General features: G+C 49.5%; 1 protein-coding gene across 1 annotated transcript; it reads left to right on the top strand.

The window, feature by feature from the left end:
• Positions 1 to 7,143: 7,143 nt before the first annotated feature.
• On the top strand, positions 7,144 to 18,723 carry BATF3 (basic leucine zipper ATF-like transcription factor 3). Its single transcript, XM_045787866.2, has 3 exons — positions 7,144 to 7,326; positions 9,985 to 10,089; positions 18,210 to 18,723. The coding sequence occupies exons 1-3, from the start codon at positions 7,249 to 7,251 to the stop codon at positions 18,393 to 18,395; spliced, it is 369 nt and encodes a 122-aa protein (XP_045643822.1). The 5' UTR covers positions 7,144 to 7,248; the 3' UTR covers positions 18,396 to 18,723.
• Positions 18,724 to 21,980: the final 3,257 nt, after the last annotated feature.

The following is a 21,980-nucleotide window of genomic DNA, read 5'->3' as shown; positions in this document are numbered from 1 at the left end:
ATGTTCTCAAGGGAAAAAGCAGGTTGAAGTATGCTTTTATGTACGCAAACACATATACGTGTATACACATATTAAAAAAATGTGGGGAAGTAATATATGTGTATTGGTCAGTGTTTTACAGAGAAAAGAACCAATAGGATATATATAAAGAGATACATAGCAGAGACTTATTATAAGAATTTGTTCAGATGGCTATGGAGTCTGAGAATTCCCATAATCTGCCATCTTCAAGCAGGAGAACCAGGAAAGCTGGTGGTATAATTCAGTCAGAGTCCAAAAGCCTGAGAACCAGGGGTCAGGGTTGGTGTGGGGAGCTGCTGGTGTTAAGTAGTCCCAGAGTCAGAAGGACCAAAATTGAAGAGCTCAGGAGCTCTGATATCCAATGGCAGGAGAGGATGAATGGATGTCCCAGCTCAAAAAGAGAGAGAGAATTCACGCTTTTGTTCTATTTGGGCCCTCAATGGATTGGACAATCCCCATATTGGTGAAGCAGGATCGTTTTCACTCGTCTACTGAACCAAATGCTAATCTCTTCCAGAAACACCTGGAAATAATGTTTTACCAGCTATCTGGGTGTCCCTTTGCCCAGTAAAGTTGACACATAAAATTGACTATCACATTATGCTAAAATATTAACAGAGTCATCACTGTATGGGTTCGTGGGTAATGGGAAATCTTTCTCTTTTGTATGCTTTTCAGTCAACTCTAGATTTTATTAGCATGTGTGACCAAGAATCATAAAAATATCAAAGGTTATAAAGTCAGCTAGCTGACTCTTAGCCAGCCACCCGCTTACTTTACTACAATGTCATTGGCTGTCACACAACAGGGCTGACATTAGGAAAGGAATTTTCTCATCTAAAAAAATGTACAACAAATTACAAATTAAAAAAATAACTGATACCAAAAGCAGCAGGAAAATACCATATTTTTAATTACCTCCTGACATACCTCTATAACACTTTTTCCTTAAAATTGTGAGCTGCATACGCTTTGTTCTCTTCTTCATAAGACAGTGCTTCTGTAATGCAGTGTTTCTATAACTGGAGTAGAAAGATAATCCAGTCTTTCCATGTGGATGAAAATTTGACTTAAAAGATATTCAGATAACTTCTTTCACAACGCATTATTAGTAATGCCACTTTTTAGAATCGTCGCATTTGGAAAAACCTCTAAGTTTTTAAATGTGTGAGTTGCAATATTTCAAGGCAGTTCCTTTTGTGTTCCAGTGATTCATCCTAAATGTTCTTAGAACTGGTGACACCCATCAAGCAATCATTACTGACGTCCTCCCTGCAGTGGCACATTATCCTCGTCAATACCAGTGTTTCAGCATGAGAGCAGCAAGAACGGTAAATGTTTTCCCATCGTGTGTACGGTCCGCTCTACTTGCTTACTGCATCATCAGACCATACAGGAGTCTGCTCATTGCTTCCATCTGACACTTCTCTTTTCTTCTGATGTCTTCGCTTCTAGTATAATCTGAAATTTGTTTTTACAGTTTGCTTTTTCATGTCAGAAAATTTTCCATTGATTTTAATTGCTCATCTACAACCTTTTTTTTACATTTCATTAATTTTATATATTTTTCTCTCAGTTCTTTAATACATAAATAAAATTTAGAAATGATAAATGGTGCCCTTCATATATGAACAAATCAGGGGTCTGTACTTTCTACCTTTTATTGAAAATATTCCAGAAAACATTTCCAAACAGCAATTAAAATGTTATAATCAAGCTTTATAAAATAGCAAAGAAAAAAACCCCTTAAGGTATATTTATAATGATATAAGTTGTATTGTTGATTTCATTCCTGGCAGGAGACGATGCTGTTTTGACTAGACATACACAAGAACTCAATCCCCTGCTTACAATTTTGCATGTGTGATGATCTGGAGAATTTTCATAGATTTGCTTCTGGGGCCATACATTTCAAACCTTTCTCCACCATCCACATTGATTTCGTGTGGTGTGAAAATGTTCATTTCTCATTACAAAGAACCTTCTCAGGTGAGTTAGCATGGTGGGTAGTAGGGATATTCCTGGCAGCCATACAACTAGCTAATAATATGACTCTGGACAGAAGTGACTGCAAACCACACACATAAATCCCAATACAGAAGTACAGCTCTGATGAACCTTCCTTGGCAAAGGAACTGGCCCACAGCCAGTTCGATACCATCAGACATGCAGGGAGTGAGGGGAGGTTGGGGTGAAAAGAGAGAGTGGTTTTAACCAATTGTAGTTAAAATATCCCATTTTTCCAAATTTCATTACAGCATATCACCATATGAACACATTGCTAGGGCCCCCTCTGGGTTTTGAAATGGGCCTGCCCAAGTGAAGAACGATTGCCTACACACATTGACTTCCTGGCACATGAGTCTTGGCCCCCATTGCTCTCAGCATCTTCCAAGCCCTCATCTCTGCTCTCCTGGATTATTGCCATCGCCTCTTGTTTCTTCCTTACCCCTGTTGGACTGTTTTTAACACCTTGCCCAAAGAGATCCTATAAAAAGTTAGATCATGTCACACTTCTGTTCAAAGGTCCAATATTTTCTCATCTCGCTTCGAGTAAAAGCCTGCCCCTTTGCCTTTCTGACCTCACCTCTTGGTATGTAGCCCTTCCTCACTGCACTCCAGCGTCCTATATTTCTGGAATGGTCAAGTATGCTCCCAGGGGACTCTCACATTTGCTGTTCATGCAGCTTGGACCACCCCCACCCAGATATTCCCATGGCCCCTCTCTCACCTCCTTCAGGGGAACCTTGCTTGGCCCTCGTTCACTGTTCCCTATTTCTCATCCCTCCTTTATATTTCTCCATAGAACACACCACCATCTAAAAACTGTATTTCCCCCCCCCCCAAATACCACATCATCTTTATTGTTTGTCTCTCTCCTCTAGAATGTGAACTCCCTGAGGTGTGGATCTTTGCTTTGTCCATTGCCTGACATAATGACTGATTTCTGGTCAACACAGGGGTCTCTGCCTTCCACTTTCCTTTCTCTAGCCCCACCAGAGCCCACAGGACCACCTTCCGGGAGCAGGGAACATATAGTTACTGGAAAGCCAGTTTCCCTAAAAGAGAGTGAGTAGTGACAGGGTTTTCTAGCATTTGAGCAACTTGTTTTTATAAAGAAGTGTCACCTTATGAAGTGAATCACCAGAGGGTTTGATCACTGAGCTATAAATCTCCTACACCTCCTCCCCTGTCCCTATAGATATAATCCAGGGTCATTGTGGTAGTAATAGGAAACTGCCACACCATGTAATTTCTCTCCCCCAGTTCAAAAGAAAAACTACGGATACAAAGGAAAGGCAGAAGAAGAAAAGGAGACACTTGAAATGTCTGTTCTTGTTCCTCTTTCCTTCACTTTCACTGTTTTTTTTTCTCCTTCTGACCTGGAATAAAATGAACAAGAAATTACAGAAAAGCAAGAAAATGGGCTGTTACTAGAGTGTCCCACTTGGTCAAAGAGATGTTGGCATTCTGGTGTTACAAATGAGCTTAGCATCAGGGAAAGCAATAGTTAGTGCTTGTAAATATAAAATGTTTTAAGATGTTAACATAATAAAGTGTTCTCCAAAGATTAGGGGGAAAAAAGGGAAAGGAAAATTACTTATAATCCGACCCCCACAGCAGAAAAGCTACCACTTCGTTATATTCTCTTCCAATTTTTTCTCATATGCATACACTTTGTCATTGTGGTAAAAAACAACAGCATAAAATTTACCATCTTAACCATTTTTTAAGCATACAGTACAGTAGTGTTACGCATGCATTTTTTTAAAAGATCTTATTTATTTATTCGACAGAGATAGAGACAGCCAGCGAGAGAGGGAACACAAGCAGGGGGAGTGGGAGAGGAAGAAGCAGGCTCCTAGCGGAGGAGCCTGATGCGGGACTCGATCCCAGAACGCCGGGATCACGCCCTGAGCCGAAGGCAGACGCTTAACCGCTGTGCCACCCAGGTGCCCGTACACATGCATTTTTATACATGTTATATTTGCACTTTTTGTAACCTGATTTTTTTCTCACTTTACCTTATATCCAATAAATCTTCCATGCGGCAAATCTGTCTGCATGCTTGTAATTTTAAAGATGCATACTGTTCTATCCCATGACTAAAACATATTTTAGTCAGCCATTCCCCTGTAATTGGACATTTATGTTGCTTACAATTTATTATTCTTAAAAATATTACTATGAGCTTTCAGTGCACATAGTATTTTTCTCTCTAGTATTTACAGAGATCTTCTTATGATGATTTTCTAGAACTTTTCTAAGGAAAATGAAGTCAAAAGCGATGATTATTGCATGGTTCTTAAAAATGACAAAAAATTTGCTTTCCAATAAGTTTGTACCAATTTACAACAATGCCAATGAAATATGAAAGCAGCAATTTCACCACACTCTCACCAATATTTGATACTTTTTATTTTGTTAATTTAATATTTTTAAATGTTTATTATTCTAACATATATTTTTCTCCTATATCTGTTTTCCTTGATTATTTCCTCTGTTGGGAAATGCCAGTTCATGTCCCTTGTGCAGTTTACTTTTGAGAGGCTGTCTCAATATTTTTACTACTTCTTTTCATGGGCTGTAAAAATAGTAGAGATTTTAACCCTTTATCATAGCTATTGTGAATGTTTTCTCCCATCTCTTTGTAATTTCTGGGCATGCTCTTATCTAAAGCACCTTAGCATTCTTTTTTTTTTTTTTTAAGATTTTATTTATTTATTTGACAGAGAGAGTCAGCGAGAGAGGGAACACAAGCAAGGGGAGCGTGAGAGGGAGAAGCAGGCTTCCCGCCAAGCAGGGAGCCCGATGAGGGGCTCAATTCCAGGACCCTGGGATCATGACCTGAGCCAAATGCAGACGCTTACCGGCTGAGCCATCCAAGCACCCCAGCACCTTAGCATTCTTGTACAGTTCAGAACTTTCCAATGTGGTATCTCCTGTCACATGTTGTCTTAGAAAATTCTCTCCATGATGGCTTAATCCCAGGGCTTTAATAAAGAATTTAATTCTGTTTTATCTCCCTGATTTTATTTTCTGTATCTAATTATTTAATCAATTCATTTTGATGCATAGTAGGTAGGTCAAATCGCCCTGTTCCTTAAATGCTCACTAGTTAACCAAGACTCCTCCTTTAACTATATTTGAAGAGACCCCTGAATGAAGAGAGTAGGCCTATGCCTATATGACGAGTTCTCGTGTGCTGGGACACGGATCCAGGCTCTGTGCGGAGCGAAGGAGAAGGTACAGCCCTAGAGGACTTAGGGTGTGGTGTGGCTGCGTGGGAACAGCAGAGTGGCAATACCCAGAATGCACGATGGGACTGCACCTAAATGTCCGCTGTGCTTTCACCTTACCCTTTCCCTTCCTAACCAGCACTGGAGAATGAAAGCACTTCTGAAAACTCAAGACCACTTGACCCAGAGGTTTTCCTATCTTGCTAGAGTCCTTATGTTTCCAGGAATTGAGGGCTCTCAGTCGACCTGCTGCAATGAATTTATTGCGCACGTGTACGTGTGTATGTGTGTGGGGAGCGCTGTACTAGGAACACTGTGTACCTGTGCGGTTTGTAAAAGTAATAGCTCCGGGGCAACCGTGAGTGATGAAACATGATGAAAAGGGTAAACGGGAGATGAGAAGATAAATCTAGGCGGATAACCTAACGTAGAGATGGCTCTGCTGTGTAGCCCTAATGGTGTAGGGGTACGGCACTATTCCGATAAAGGGTTGCTCCCACCTTCAGTCCTCCCCGCTGCCTTTCACCTCAGCCCCCTGGTCGGTTGCTCGAAGCCCCTGACCCCACAGACAAGATCGTCCACTTATTTTCCTGTCCCCGCCCAGGCAATAAGTTCACTCAAGCTGCGGCTCAAAGCTATTGCCAGGGTCTTAAATCCTGGCGGAGAGCCACGTGCCCCGGACTGAGAGCCTGAAGTGCCCGCCCCTCATCCCCTGCTGCTGCCCAGGAGCCTCAAGACTTAAGCGACCACAGTCGGAAGGCACATCTGACCTCCTGGTGCTGGTTCCCACCCGCCCATCTAGGTTCGCGGTTATCTTTCTTTCCCGGGGCTTGCAGTATGCAGACCACAAACCCGAAACCGCTCGTTTTATCTTTGCTGAGGCCAAATACGATACTACTTGACTTTGTAGCTTTTCACTGGCAGGCAGGTGGAGGGCAACGCGCCAGTACCTCTACCCGGTCCCCAGTCTGGGATTAAGGCACGCATTTTAACTTGTACTCAGAGCATCTGCCACTTTAATCTTGAAAAAGAAAAAGCATCTGAGGTTCCGATACCCGAACCTGTCAATAGTGACGGCCACCGAGGCAGATTCGCTCCCAGGACAACCTCCTCCTCCCCAACCCACACGGAGGGAATTCACCCTCGGGGCCGCCCCGCTTCGAGCTCTCCCACCGCCCCGCCGCGTCCGCAGAAAGAAGGGCAATGCCCCCTGCAGACAGGCCCTGGGTGCCGGGCCTCTCAGGGTGCGCAGCTGGCTGTCCAGCCCCTGGCCCGTGCCTCCCAGGCGGGGGAGCCGCGGGTCGAGGAACGAGTGAGAGTGGCGCCTGGGTGACCGGTCGCCCCGAAGAAAGTCCCGAGAGACTGTGGCCCCTGCGCTAGGGAGAGGCGGGGCGGGTGCGCAGGAAGATGCCGAGATGGGACCGGGAAACAACCCCCAGCCCCGCCCAAGCCACCCACTGGTGTTTCTCAGCCTGAGTTCCCCGAGAGCAGCCGAAAGACCCCACAGGCTACGCTGCGTCTCTCTGACCCCCCTAGCCGCCCCAACGTCGCCTCTTGTAGGGGGGGCTTCGCGTTCCCTCCGGGGTTTCGGAGCCACCACGTGACTTCCACGAAGCGCAGGGGCCCAGCGGAAAGCCGCGACAGGGGTGGGATTTGGGACCCCGAGGTGCGGCGAGAGGGCGGGGAGAGGAGGAAACGGGGCGGGAGTGAGAGAAGGAAGGGCGGGCAGACTCGGGGACGCGCAGGCCGGCGGGCCGGGGCCGGGCGTGGGGAAACCCGGGCGGCGCGGCGGCCGCACGCGCCGGGAGAGCGGGAAGCCCGAGGGGGCGGGGCGGAGGGCGGCGGCCGGCAGGTGCGGGGGCGCGAGGATGCGGGTGACCGGAGAGTGCCGGTAGGCAGCACCCCGCGTGCAGGGCGCGGCGGGCCGCGCGGCCGCTCCTCCGCGAGGCTGCGCGGCGGGGCGGGCCGGGCGGGAGGAGCACCCGGCATGTCGCAAGTGCTCCCGGCGGCCGGCAGCGTCCTGCAGAGGAGCGTCGCGGCGCCCGGGAACCAGACGCAGCCGCAGGTAGTGGACTAGAGGTTCAGGGAGGCCCGTGGGCATGCGGGGCTGGGGTCCTAGGGGCACAAGGAGGTGGGTCTGCGGCTCCGGGGTGGTGAACGCTGAGTGCTGGGGTGAAGGGCGCTGCGGGAGCCAGAGACCGGCAGGAGTGGGGGCGCGGGGTGGGTCCAGGGACCCCTCGGGCGCCTCTTCCCGGTGGTCCCCAACTCACACACAGTGCTCGCGGCGTCCGGAACGGTGACCCGGCTTCTGCGCCCCGGGAAGCGGAGAGATCGGAGGGCGCAGACGCCCAGGCACGGACCACGCTTCCCCGCACGTGGGATCCGCGCTGTCCCGGTGTCGCCATCCTTGCGCTGGCGCCCGCTACCACCCCACCACTCGCGCGCGTGGCCCTTCCCGGGCGCCAGGGTGCGCAGAGGGGAAATTCGGCCCGAAGGGGCCGTTCGTGTCCAGGCACTCCCAACATCTACCGTCCGAATGGGGAACTCGGGACCCATCAGCCTTAGGGTGCGGGGTGGGGGCCCGCAGTGGTAGGACTCCAACCCCGCTGCCGGTGGAAACCCCTAGGCCCGCGTTCAGCCCTCTGAGTTGTCCTCGGCAACATTTACAACTGCGTACTCAGGAAACTGAGATAAAGTTGCCCGCGGGGATGGCCATCAGAGAACTTCCCACTCGGCTTTGTGGGGAGTCTTCATCATTATGCCCCCCCTTCCCAATTCGATGCCTGGCATGTAGTGTCATCAGGTGACGCTAGAGAGTCACACATTTCTGGGTTTGGACCTCGGCTTTATTACATACAGGCCGAGTGGCCTCGGGAATTTTGCTTAACGTATTTGAGCCTCAATTTCCCCACCTGTACAATGAATATGATAACCTCTTAAGATTTTTATGAAGACTAATTAAGATACAATTAATAATTTATGACTATCTTAACACTTTGCTCCCCTCTTTCTGTTTTGACTGAATGTTACTGCTGGGTTATCAGGTGTGACCAGATGGACAGGTGATAAATCCTGTTCAGAGTGTCAGCTTCCAGAGGGCAGGATGCAGGTTGCTTCCTTGGGCCCTATGACTTCTTACAAAAAGGCATGATTTAGTGACAAGCACTATGGGAGACTCAAAAAATAGCAACCCCCACAGAGGTTACTAAGGGCACACCATGTGCTGGGAGCTTTAGGATAAAATCCCATTTTAGCGTATCCATTAAGCCGTTAGAATTATTTCTGCAGTGATTACCGATCAGTTGTTCAGGGCATGCATCCCCAGTGCCTAAAACAGTGCCTGGCACATGGCAGGTACTCAGTTAATACTTATTGAAAGAATGAATGACTCACACTTACAATAAAAGAGAAAATTGAACATTCAGAGACTTTAAGCCATTTTCCCCAGGCTATATTGACAGTAAGAGACAAAACCAGTGGCTGTGTATTTCTAAAGCTAAAGTTCTATACACTGCTGTGGTATTCTGGTTATGTTAACCAAGACTTCTTTGCCTCTAAAAAACTACTTTTTAACACCTGTGTCTGTTCCCTTAAGCATTACTTCCAGACCACATCCATTTGTTATATTATTTATATATGTGTTATTTATCTGTCTCCTTCTATAGGCTTATATTCTTCCACAAACTGAAAATTCTTTACCCACCTGAACTTGGGGAGAAGATAAGTGTCCCTTGTATTTGGAATACAAGACCAGATATAATAACTGAAATTACCCATTATTTTATATTGTCAATATTTGCTTTCCATTAATGTTAATAATTGAGTAACTTTCCTGTGTTTGTATCCGACTAACCTCTTGGCTTTTAAACTGTTAAAGGTAGTGTACCCCATCCCCGCCCCTTTGGTACCTTCTCACAGGGCTCTGGAAAGCAAATACTCTCTACTTCTCCATGTTTTTTCTATAACTGAATTTTTTTTACCTTGGTAGGTACATTTTTTTAGCCTGTCTGTTTCAGGATAACTCTTGAAGGATTCGACTAGGTTTGGTTAAATCTCATATAAAGCTGAGAGCTTTCAAGACACATCATCAGTTTGCTTTCTGATTCACTCTGACCTGTGAAACAAAATGTCCATGAAGCATTGTTCAAATGAGGTGATGTTTAAGATCATTTGGTGTGTTGGTACAGTTGTGTGGTTGCAATTAGTTACCAATGTAATATTTGCACGCAGTATCAAAAGTACCTGTTTGCATGTGGTGGTGTAAGGCCTGGCACGCAGCAAGTTCCAGATAGCACATGTCCTCTGCCTTCCCTGTTCTCAGATGGACGTTGACACCGCACCTCTTCAGGCACACACCCTGTGGGGTAGAGGTTTATGAACGTTGGTTTGGAGTCCAACAGACCTGAGTTCCACTTCCCATTTACCCACTTACTAGCTGTGATACCTGGAGCAAGTTCCTTACCCTCTCTGAGTTTCTTATCCTCATCTTTTAAATGGCAGTCACACCACACGTTTCTCAGGGGGGTCATGGGGATGAACAGCTAAACTCGGCCACGCAGGGCACACGGCTGAACAAGGGGCTACTGCTGTCCCACCCATGTCGCAGCAAGCACTGCCGGGACTGCCAATAAAATGGTGAAGCAATGCTGAGGAAAGAGACAGGGCAGAGGAGGGGGAAGCAAGGCGCCCCGACAGTGCACCTAACCAGACATTTCCCCCCTAGAGCCCAGAGGATGATGACCGGAAGGTCCGGAGGAGAGAAAAAAACCGAGTTGCTGCTCAGAGAAGTCGGAAGAAGCAGACCCAGAAGGCTGACAAACTCCACGAGGTGAGCCTGTGGTTGGGGCAGAGCCACATTAGGGCCACGGACAGGAGCCATCCTCCGCCCTCACACTGTGGTGGTGGCCCCAAGGTCATGTTCCGGTCACCACCAGTTTGGACACGTACGTCTCATTTCACTGCGTCCTTCCAGCCCAGTGTTCTGATTCTTCACTGCCATCTCTCTCCCTCACCCGCTGGTTGTTCCTCACTCTCAAGGTCCTTGCATTATAAATCAAAACAGAATGAAACTAAACCTCTTCTGGATCCCAATTCCTATTCACGCTACTGCCCCATTTATTTCCTTTCCTTCCTCCCTTCCCTGCTCCTTCCAGAGCAATCTGCTATCCCAGGGGTGCAATGCCATTTATCCCCCAGTCCTCTGAGCTAGCGTTTCTGCCCCCCCTCCCCACCCAGCACGCATGCGCACGCATTCACGCACATGACCGTACGCGGGCACGGGCGCACGTGCACCCCCCACCCCCACCACCCCCTTCCTGCAGGAGCTGCGCCCACGGAGACCGCTAGTTCCTTGGCACTGCGTGATCCAGGGGCTTCTTTCTAGACTCATCAACCGTGACCTTGCTGGAACATTTGACACCGTTGACCCTTCCCCCTACCTGAGACCTTTCAAGGTCTTTAGCTTCTAAAAGACCACATTTCCCACTTGACCCTTCTAACCACCTTTCTTCTCAGTTTCTTTGCTACCTTCTCTTCCTCTGTCAGTTCTCTTAAGTTTTGGTGTTGACCAGGCTTTCGGACTCTGCCCTTTTTCCTTCCCACCCCAGAAGACATGATCTATTAATCTGTTCTTTCAGCATTAGCTCCCCACATTGATGACTCTAGGCAAAAGACCTCAGTTCCAGACCCCCAACCCCATATCGCCAGTGTCTTCGGGGATGTCTGCAGGCGGGTCTGCTGCAGGCTGCTGGATGCGACTTGGCCGCGATATGTGTGTTTACCCTGAGACTCTCTCTTCTCACTGTCTTCAACCTGAGTTCATGGAGCTAACCACCTTTCTCATCACGCACATCAGGAACCTGGGATTTACCCTAAACTCTTCCATTTTCCTCTACCCTTATGCATAATCCCACATAATCTCACAGCCAGGACGTGGGAACTGCCCCGTATCAGGCACTGGCCTCAGAGGCATCCAGGTGTTTGTGCAAAGAACTGGTGACGGTTGTGAACTCTCATCTTTAGACAGGGTTGGTATGAATAACAGGATTTTAATTTAGCCCTTCGCTGCCTGCTGTCTTGTCATAGCTTGTCTTAGCAAGGCAAATCTGGGGGCATTGACCGCGTAGCAGATACTGAGGTGTTATGAGGGGGAAAAACAATCTCTGAAAACCCTCTTGCAGTGAACTGAGAACAGATTTAGGATGCACATACTCTAGGGAGAGGTGACCCACTGATAGAAATTCACAGTGGGCTATAAATTACAAATATCAGACTCTTTCCTGGGAGTAGGAAGGCTGGGCCCTAAAAAGAGATAGGGTCTTCAGATGCGGATCAGAGAAGGTCCTTCTCAGCCTGAGTTGGTCCTGTGAACTTTCCACAGGAGAGCTGGAATGTCCTTTGCCTCCTTTCTTCCTTCCCCCTTGCTCCTGAAGCAGTGCTGGTTCTAGCCTTACGTTACCGGATAACCCAGGAGGGCACTTGTGGCTCCGTCAGTGCATGGCCCTGCACTCAGACCCCATGTGCCAGTTGGACAGCCAGGGCCCTTCCCCTCAAGAAGCTTCTCATCCAAGCCATGTGCATTAATGTAAGAAAACACTAGGGGACACTCAGTTGTAAGTCCCAAGTGATTATGTGTGTGGTGGTGGCTAAATGACGTGGACAAGACCTTCCACAGAGCAAGACGGGGTAGATTCATTACACAAATGTTTGTCAGCACCACCATGGGCAAGGTCTTGCTGCTGGGTCACAGAGGAGTAAGATCTCATTCCTATTTTTGGAAGCATAGGAGTTTTCAAGGAAAGTATATTCATTTCTTATGGACTCTGTAATACATTATGACAAATTTGGTGGTTTCAAGCACCACAGATTTATTATCTTACAATTTTGGAAGTCAGGTGTCTGGAATGGGTCTCGCGGGGCTAAAATCAAAGTGTCAGGAGGGCTGCATTCTTTCCAGAGGCTCTAGAGAAGAATCCATTTCCTTCCCTTTTCTGGCCTCTAGAGGCTTCTGTGTTCCCTGACTTGTGGTCCCCTTCCATCTTCAAAGCCAGCACTGGCTAGATAAGTCTTTTTCATGCCATGTTACTCTGACACTGTTCCATTGTCACATCTCCTCTGACTCTTGACTTCTTTCACTAAGATCCTTGCGATTACATTGGGTCCACCTGCATAATCCAGGACACTCTCCCCAAGTTGATTTTTTTAAAATGTTTTTTTATTATATTATGTTAGTCACCATACAGTACATCCCCGGTTTCCGATGTAAGGCTCGATGATTCATTACTTGCGTATAACACCCAGTGCACCATGCAATACGTGCCCTCCTTACTACCCATCACCGGTCTATCCCAGTCCCCCGCCCCCCTCCCCTCCCAAGTTGATTCTTAATCACATCTGCAAGGTCTTTCTTTTGCCACATAAGGTAACATATTCACAGGTTCCAGAGGTTGGTTGTAGACACCTTTGGGACATCTTTGGGGGACCCTTACTCTGCCTACCTCAGAAGGTAACAAATACTACAGTGTCAAAAAAGATGGGTTTCTCTCAGTATCTGTCATTGTTGGACCTGATACCCAAATGAGTCAGGTGCCTGGGAAAGTTAGGGATGGTACCACATTTACTCCGACCTGATCCCTCTTAGAACTAGGGTGGGGGGCCTTTCTGTAGGGTTCCTAGCTTCTTCTGCTGTCCATACTCTGTGTTGCATGACCATTTATGCCAGGTGCTCTTTTGGGAAATCGGGCTAATGGATCGGAAACCCAGTCCCTCCATGGGAGAACACTCCCTTCTCTGCCAGGAGAGTAGATCAGGTTTACCCACTACGGGCAGATCACCTCATCACGGCCAGTCTTGTTGAGAAACACAGTGTCCAGGAGGCCAGGACAGTGGCTCCATCTATATACAGACCCCAAAGCTGTAGGCCACACCTTTACCGTCACTAGCTACATACTAGTGTTATTGATCACAAGAGCGTGTGGGGGAGCAGATGGCTGGTTCAGGAAAGCGGAAATACATCCCAGTCCTGCAGTACAACAAGAATGTCATCTCTGGGCCGAAAGGTAGCACATGAATAATAGCTCTGCTGTTAATTCCTCACCTCCTTCCAGGGAGGGCATCACAGTTATGGGGATCTATGTTCTGCAGGGCCGAGAGAGAAAAAAAATAGTAAAAAAAAAAAATTGAGTATTTTTTTAAACTTTGGGGAAAAATCTGCTTATTGAGGGTGGGGTGTCTAGTTTAAAAACGTGGTGAAGAATAGTTTTACTGTGCTCCAGGGAGTGAGTTGAGGGCAGAGCGCCTAGCACGCTGCTCTGGGTTACGGCAGAAAAGCCCTTCAGGCCCCCCCTCGGTCTCCAGGCCCCATCAAGGATGGGGCAAGTGAGAGCCAGACACAGTTCTCAGCAACCTCCTCAAACCTGGGATCAGGTCCGCTTTCTCAGAGACACTAAGGGGTGCAGAAAGCTCCCACCTGGTAGCAGGGGCTGCCGCCACTCCCTGGGGAGCTTAGCCCATGAGAAGGGCTGTACTCAGTCCTTTCTCTATCCCATCCTGTGGGGTCGCGTTGATGCAGATCTCAAAGGAATTCCAGATCTCTTATTTGCCTTTCTTAAATACCACCAAGAGGACTCTTTAGAGTTTGTTTGGAATTTCCACCTTGTTCACCAGCTTGAGCCTCTCTTACCTCCATTTCCCTGAGAAACCTCCTCCAGTCCCAGCTCCTAGAAGCCTCTGGGCCACCTCCCGCCCCTCCCAGTTCTCCACCTGTGTGTGGGGGGGATGTCAGTCCATATGGGCAGGGCCTCCCTAGAGGACAGGGCCTGGAGAGCCTGAGCAGGCCATGCCAGAGAGAGGCTGGGGGTCACTCTTCAGTCTGAGTTTTCCCCTCAGGGAGGTGGTTGCTGGAAACCCGAGTGTGGTGCTGAGAAGCTGTTCCTGACGCGTGTCTGTGTACTTCAGCGCTCACCGTGGCTTTTCAAATCATCCTGTCAAGGCGCTTATACCTCTCATGGGGATTTCAGCCCCTATTCATCTCTAAACATCAGGCACACGCCTGAGTCCACATCCACAAATAGGGACCCGCGTGAAGAGTCCAGCTCTCTACAGCAGGCTGAAAGGCGTCTCAGAAGTGGGTCAGACCGGTTCGAGCCAGGCAGCCCAAGGTGTAAGACTGAGAAAGAACGTTGAGTCAGAAAAGGAAGGCAGTGATGCCATCCTCAGGAACCCCAAATGTCACCAACTGACAGATTTCTTGGGCCGTTCGGTTGTGGTCTGTGTTGTCACGGCTTCTTCAGATGTTCGTGTTCTAAGAGAAGGCTTCGTGTCGTTCCCCCCTTGGTTCAGAAACTGATGATGACACCAGTTTGTACGGCCCTCCCTGATGACACAATTCTTCTGCTGGGAAGATCAGCGTAGGGCTTGGGAATAGGCTTATTGTAAAATCTGAGCGCTTACAGCCCTTTACTGCTGGTAACCACCGCGGGGAAATTTGGGGCCAGGCATGCCAAGTGAAAGCAGAATTACTTCCTGGCTCGAGGGTTGCAGTTGACCTTGAAATCAGGTTCCAAGCCAGCATGCCCTTGGAAAAGTCACCGCACCTCTCAGAGTTTCACTTTCTCCGCTTGTAAAATGGGGTCTGTGTGTGGCTGGGCCCTCCTGATGGCCTTTTCCACCCCCTTATTTCCTTTCTGCCTTCCCTATCATCTCTGGTCCCTGGGACCCACATTAGCTTGCTTGCCAGTTTTTCATCCTGGACCCTGGATGCCCTCAGTCAGCCTCTCTGAGATGCCCAGACCAGGGTTTCTTAACTTCAGCACTGTTGACATTTGGGGCCAGGTAATTCCTTGTTTGGGGGGGAGGGGTGTCCTGTGTGGTGTAGGCTGTTGAGCAGCACCCCTGGCCTCTGCCCACTGGATGACGTAGACAGTTGTGACAACCCAGCTGTCTCCAGACAGTGCCCTGGGGACGGCCAGAATTGCTGCAGGTAAGAGTCACTGCCCGAGACAGCTTCATTTCTGAGGCAGAACTGGGACGTGCAGTGATTTCGCCCCCCATAATGTGTAGGTCTCTGCTTTGTGACTGTGTCCTGGCAAATACCAGGGAGGCAGCACAGTGACCTCCAACCCTCATGGGGCGCAAGACTCACAAATCAGCAAGGTTTGAGCTAAACGGATCATCTCTTTGGAGATAACAAAGGGCCTAGCGTTCTTGCTTATTTTTCACGTATGTCAAGTCCAAGTACCTTCTTCTCAGTGTGAAGTGGGTCTTATTCTTTCCCCTTGGATCCCCATGTCCTCTCACCTCCTCTCCACCCGCCCCAGCTCCTCCTTTTTATCTTTGTTGAGCTGGCTTCCCTGGAAGATCTTGACTTCTTCTGTCCTTTTTATTCCCTCAGCTCCATCAAAGTCCCTTAGCAGGTTTATGAGTAAAAGTCAAATCCCAGAAGAGAAAGTCCCCACAGAGAAGGCAGATGAGGAGCCTGCTGGGCCGGGGTTTCGGGGACGCGGTGGTACCTCAGGAGGACGTTAGGCAGCGTGGCCCCTCATGGCTTCCAGAGATAAAGCTCAGAAGCTCACGGAGTCCTGCCACAAAATTCAATAAATACAGAAGGGCAAACAAGGTAATATGGAAATGGAATATTCTGCCACAGCAAGAGACTTTCCTGTTTTTTGGAAACTCATTGGAACCATTCACATTTATTCTCCATTTTACTGGGACGTGAAGGTATTTCTAGTTGCAGGGGAGAGAGAGAGTGTGTGTGTGTGCATGTGTGTACATACGCTCCACAGAGCTGCAGCCCATCATCCTGCTGCTGCAGGCAGTCTGTCTTCCCATCCACACCCTCCCCTTGCCCACGGAGAGCTTGTTACTGTGCTGCAGATGGAATTCGGGCTGCAGGACTAGAGCTTGTCAGCGGCCAGCAGAGAGCGTGAGGAGTTGTGGGCTGGTGGTGGAATGGGGCCCATGCATTAGTGAAGCCAGACTGACCCGGGACACCCTGCCGGGGGAAAGGGTGCAGCTTGCTGCCTTGGAGAGTATTCTAGACCACCCTGAGGGCCTGCCGGGGAAGGCTCAGGAGGCCTCTGCGTGCAGCCCCTCTGGTGCCTAGAGGCAGGGAGGGAAGGAAGCGGGTGAGAGAAGGAGGCAGAGGAGTCACCAGTGGTCCATCAGGCGGGGCTATAGGAGAGGGTAGCAGAGGCTCCTAGGTGCTATACATTTCTGATCTTTGGGGAGCGATCTTATTTAGTGGAAGTAAGATTGAATATGATACAAGATTGAATAAAACACATAATGAAGGTTGTGGTTCCATTAGGTACCGTGATCAGGGAAGCCTTCCTGGAGGTGGTGGACTTGAGCTGGGCTCACACAGAAAAGGAGGAAGGTAATCCAGTGGAAAAGAACAGCATTAACAAAGGGGCAGAGCTGAGAATTTGCATGCGCTTTAGAGGCCTGTAAAAAGATCAGACTTTTTAGTGATATTTTAAAAATTTTACTAGTAAGAGAAAAGATTTGATGGATAATAACAAGGTTGGATCCCCACCTCAGGAAATGCATGGTAAACAAAATTGCAGCAAGATTTAAATAAGATTGTCAGCTTCGAGAAGATCTCTATTGGCATGCCCTAGGGCTCTGCCATTGGCCAAGTACTGTAGAACTTATCAATGACTTGGAGGAAGAAAAGGAAGACCTACTTATCAAGTTAATGGACACCTTATAGCTGTGTAGTATCATGATCCGTGAGCTGACACGTTAAGCAAAAGATTTTGCTCGGCTGGAAGATGCCCAAGTGAACAGAGTGAAAGTCAGGAGAAGTGGCTGTAGAGCCCACCCTTAATCTCCAGAACATCAGTCATCGTCCAAATATAGACAGAGACGCAGCAGAGGCAGACAAAGCTTGCACTTCTCTGCAAGCTCGGGGAGAATCCCCAGGGAGAGGTGGCTGCAGGCTTGGGTCCAGCCCCAGGGCAGGCCACCTCCATGCATCTCCCTGGGCATGGTTAGGCGATCCCCAGAATCACGCACTGCACTTTGGGAATGCCACTTTTTCAGAGAAATCCTGGCAGATAAGAGTGATGACCTCCAAGAGGGCAGAAGTCCTAAAACCCAAGGAACTCAGGAGACCTGAGACAGTTGAGCTCAGAGAATACCTAAGGGGAAGTGGTATGGGGCTGTCTCCTAATATTTCAAGAACTGCGATGTTGAAAAAGTATTGAATTGACTCTATGTGGTTCCATAACGTGGAACCAAGCCCAATAGGTGGGTTTGAAGGGGCAAGAGATTTTGTATCAGTGCAAAGAGAGGCTTTCTAATAGAGCAGCTCAGAAATGGCAGGGACAGTCCTTTGAAGAACAGTGCCCAGCACAAGTTGGAGGTCTGGTTTCAGGCATTGTGTGGGTGAGTCTGGGGGTTTCTATGAGCCCCTCCAGGTGTAAGGCTCTGCCAACTTGGATATAGTGGAAACTTCACAGATGAGTGTTGGGATGGAGCCAAGGCAAGGGATACTTTCAATCATTTACTCACACAGTCAGCAAACGTGTATTATGTTCCAGGCCCTGTTCCAAGTGTGGGGCCCACAGCGGTGACCCCAACAGAGATCTTCAGAAAGCCACTCAGCAGGTGGGGGAGGGTAGGCAGGCTGCACAGGGGCACGAGGGAACTTTTAGGAGCGACGGGAATGTTCTCTTGATCCTCGTTGACATTTGCCAAAACTCATTGAATGAGACCCTTAAGACAGGAGTGTTTTATTTGATGTAAATCATTTCTCAATCAAGTTGATTCCAAAAGCACAGCCCTGCCCTCCTGGACCTTTCATCCTGGTGGGAGGAGAGAAACATGAACCAATCAAGCCGAGTGGTGGAAGGGGGCGCGGTTAGGGAGGAAGCTGTCCCTGGGAGTACCGGGGGAGGGACGTGGTTGCAGCACCAGGCTCACCCATTCCGTGTCTCTGTCCAGGAGTATGAGTGCCTGGAGCAAGAGAACACTTTGCTACGGAGAGAGATCGGGAAGCTGACGGAAGAGCTCCGGCACCTGAGCGAGGCACTCAAGGAGCACGAGAAGATGTGCCCGCTGCTGCTGTGCCCCATGAACTTGGTGCCAGTGCCACGGCCGGACCCTGTAGCCGGCTGCCTGCCCCGATGAAGCCCAGGGATCGTCTTCCTCTGCCGACGGAGGAGCCTTGGTCTTTTTCACACCTGGGGTTAGGCGGGTTCCCTCCGCTTCTGTGTCCAGGGGGACCTGTGGCCAGGTCACCTCCTCGGAGCTCCTGGCCGTGTCCTCAGCAGACGGCTCAGCACGACGCTCCCGCGGGCGCCTCTCAGAGCCCTGAGCGGATCCAGGCAGGGAGGCCACCCTCAGGAGTCACCTCAATCCACTTTGGCAGCTAGTAGGTTCCGTGTTGTGCAGAATTATTTCCTTTAGAATTTGGATAATAAAGATGGTTATGATCTCTTCTTTTGCCAAGTTCTTGGAATTTGGAAATACCATGTTTCCTAGTCCTGGAGAGACCTCCTTTTGTCTCAGGCTGTTTTGTGGCTCCTGGGTCTTGTTTTCCCCTTCTGGTCATCGTCCCTGTGGCCATAACCGTGCTCGATGCAGGAGGCACCTCTGGGGTCTGCAGAACAAAGGCCAGTGGGACTTCCTGCCACCCCAGCTGGGTCAGGAAGGGATAGTCATGCTAGGCCTGACTCGTGCTTGTCTTCTGCTTTGGGTAGCCCCCCATCTTGGTCAACACCCCCGCCCGTGCTGGACTCTCATGGGAAATGTTCTTTTCCAGGCTGGTTTTCCTGTCTGCTCTGTGCACTCCTGGGCCACCTCCCCATTCCATAAGTAGGCATAGGATCAGAGGACAATTTCACTTTATGTTAGTCTGAATCACAATAGAATGGGGAAATCTGTCCCCTAGTTTTTTAAAAAAACAAATATATTGGCAGACGAGGAGAGCAATTTCCTTTCAAAAGTCCCGTCTAACTATTATTTCAGGAAAAGCAGAACCAAGACAAGTTGAAGGTGGCCCTAGCGAGAAAAGCAAAATGGCAGAGGACTCCCCATCCTCTTCCAATTCTCTTTTTCCCCTGGACCAAGGGAGTTGTGGAGGGCAGAGCCACGCCATCATAAAGGGCACAAGAAATGGGAACAGAAGGAAGATGCTTTGTTGTAAATGCAGATGTTAAAAAGAGGAAAGTAAGAAAAGAAAGAGAACCCAGCCCCTCCCAGGGGTGACCAACTTGCTGACTTCATACAAGTATTCATATTGGCTACTCCTCGGGAGCCTCCTTTTTCTTAGGGAAGTGTCCCCCGCCCCCCAGGCATTTTAGAGGTCTGCGGGACTCTTGTAACTCACACCGGCTAAAGGCTGCAAGGTTTCCCTGGTCAGAGGCATTGGAAGTCTGCCATTAGAGACCCAGGCTGCTGCAGAACCAGGCCGAAGCTTCCGGAATGCAGCTGTTCCAGGGGGATGGTGGCATTTCTTAGTAAGAGAGACTTTATAAATCACCCAGCCCGATCCATTCACTTTGTAGACAAGGGGCTCTGAGGAGGTGAGGGAAAGACCTTGCCCAAGGTCCCCCATGAGTGAGCAGCAGAACCAGGTTGGAACCCCAGAGAGTCTGACATGACTCCTGACCCACTGGAGAGCCGATAGCATCAGGCTGAACCCATGTCGCAGATGACTCAGGGCAGGAGCTGGGGTCTACACTTGGCATGACCTTCTGTCAACGCCTCACAAGGCTGGCCAGGACCGCCACGGTCCAGGTGACCAGCCCATTCTTGAAGGGCGGACTCAGAGCCAGGGTCCCAGGGACCGATGTGGCTGTGCGCACGAACACATAAAGTGTGTGCCTTGGACCTGCAGGTGTTTTGAAGCTGCTGTCTTTCAACTCCAGCACCTTCTGCCCCTGCAGGAAGCTCCTTCCTCTCTGGCTGGGGCTCAGCCTGATGCTGCAGTACTTCCGTCTCTCTGGCTCACACAGTCCTCGAGCGATATGCCTGCTGATCTGCTCTGACCCCTTCTGACCCTGCTCCCCGACTCCACTGCTAACCCAGGGGTGTCTGTGCCTGCTGGCCTCCCTGGCCTGAGTCCCCTGGCTCCACACGATAGTTCGGAGACCATCTCCTTCCCTTTAGTTGCACTGTGCCCACAAGGTCTTGGGGTCCCCTGGCTCCTCTACTCGGGCCGGGAGACACAGGACAAAGGGCCCAGGGAGGATGGTGGGGAGCGGTTCTACGTGAGAAGTGATAGTATACCATTTCCGCCCACAGCCTGTGGCCAGCCCTCAGTCACACGGCCTCGCTGAGCTCTCAGGGACATTGGGAATTGAAATTCAGCTATGTGCTCAGTGGGGAAATAAATCGGATTCAGGGAATATCTGTCAGTCTCTGCCAGAGGGAGATCTAGCTTTTGCTCCCAGCCCCCCACTGAAAGTGCCCGCTTGCAGGTCCCCAGTAAGCTCTGGCTGCCAAATCTAATTGGACATATCTCAGGTCTTATTTTCCTTTCGTCCCCCAGATTAAGACACAAACTTGTGCATTTCTTTCCGTCTCTCTGCCTGCTGCTTCACAGGATAAAGGAGCTCCTCTTCTTGGGGCCTCCACCTCCACCTATCCCTAAACTGATAATTCCCACATCCGTACCCAGAATAAGGGCAGGTATACTCGGCTGCCCTTCCACGTCTCCGAGAGAACATCGCACCAACCTATCCCACTCAACATGTTCACAGCTGTATTCATGATCTCACTGTCTTCCCATCAAAGATGCTTCTCGATCTGTTTTCACCTGTTTAATAAAGGGCTCCATCCCCCACCTGGCATCATAGCTGGAACCACTGTGTCCCCAGAGTAATTCACCAAGCCCTTCAGTTGTGCCTCCTAATTACCCCCAGATCCAGTCACTTTGCTCGGATGGGCTAATCGCCTTACCTGCTCACAAGGCCTTGATTCAAACTAGCTGTGCAACATGGGGGCCTTCCCCCCTGAGCTGTGTGTTCACCGAGGTGAAGCTGCCTCCCCTTTTGATGTCAGAGCAGTAAATGGGGAGTCAAGGAACCCAAACTAGGGAAGCCCAGGGTAGTGAGTCATGGTGCTAGGGTCCAAGTCCCCTGCAGGATAACTGGCAATTGTGACAAGAGTTCTGAAAACCAACCCCTCACTGCGCTCGGCTACTAAGAATGTCCTTATCAACCTCCCAGTACCGTCAGGGGAGTCTCAGCTCCCCAGCTCCTACTCCGAAGAAGCAAAAATTCTGTATAAACTTGAGGAACTATTGTATTATTTCAGAAGAGACAAGGAAAGTTGATAAGTTACTGGGGATTGGCTTTACTCGGTTGTATTCACACTGCTGCTGTGTGCATGGCCTGGCGCCCCACCCCTGAATTGAGACTCTGAGTGACTCGGTTGGGCTGGGGCAGGGGGGAAGGGAGGCAGGCTGAGAAAGGCCCCTTCAGCATAGAAAGTGTCAGAGGGAGGAAACCCTTCCTTCACACCCACGCGGCCACACAACTTCCTGTCCGCAATCCCTCCCTGTGTTGCAGCAGCCCAGCCTTGAAGCCTGGGGTTTCCATCACTGAATCGGGCCCCAGTTTGGGCCCCAAACCTTGGTTGAGAATGATGACACTAACGGACAGGAAAGCGAGAGACCCAAAAGCCCCTGTCTTCTTTCCCATCAACTCTAGGGTTTCCACAGTCCTGGGTGTACTTACCAGGGCTGCGGGTTCTGTCCTAGCGGGAGCT

This window comes from Ursus americanus, chromosome 2, assembly GCF_024610735.1.
Source record: "Ursus americanus isolate L20-20 chromosome 2, mUrsAme1.1.p, whole genome shotgun sequence".
NCBI lineage: Eukaryota > Metazoa > Chordata > Mammalia > Carnivora > Ursidae > Ursus > Ursus americanus.
Note: the sequence above shows the minus strand (reverse complement) of the source record. Positions and strands in the feature narration are given on the sequence as shown.

Excerpts from the sequence above, each read along its gene's own strand:
- BATF3 (XM_045787866.2), top strand. The coding sequence starts at position 7,249 with ATGTCGCAAGTGCTCCCGGCGGCCGGCAGCGTCCTGCAGAGGAGCGTC. Across the intron at positions 7,327-9,984 it reads GGAACCAGACGCAGCCGCAG|AGCCCAGAGGATGATGACCG; the intron begins GTAGTGGACTAG and ends TTTCCCCCCTAG. Across the intron at positions 10,090-18,209 it reads AGGCTGACAAACTCCACGAG|GAGTATGAGTGCCTGGAGCA; the intron begins GTGAGCCTGTGG and ends GTCTCTGTCCAG.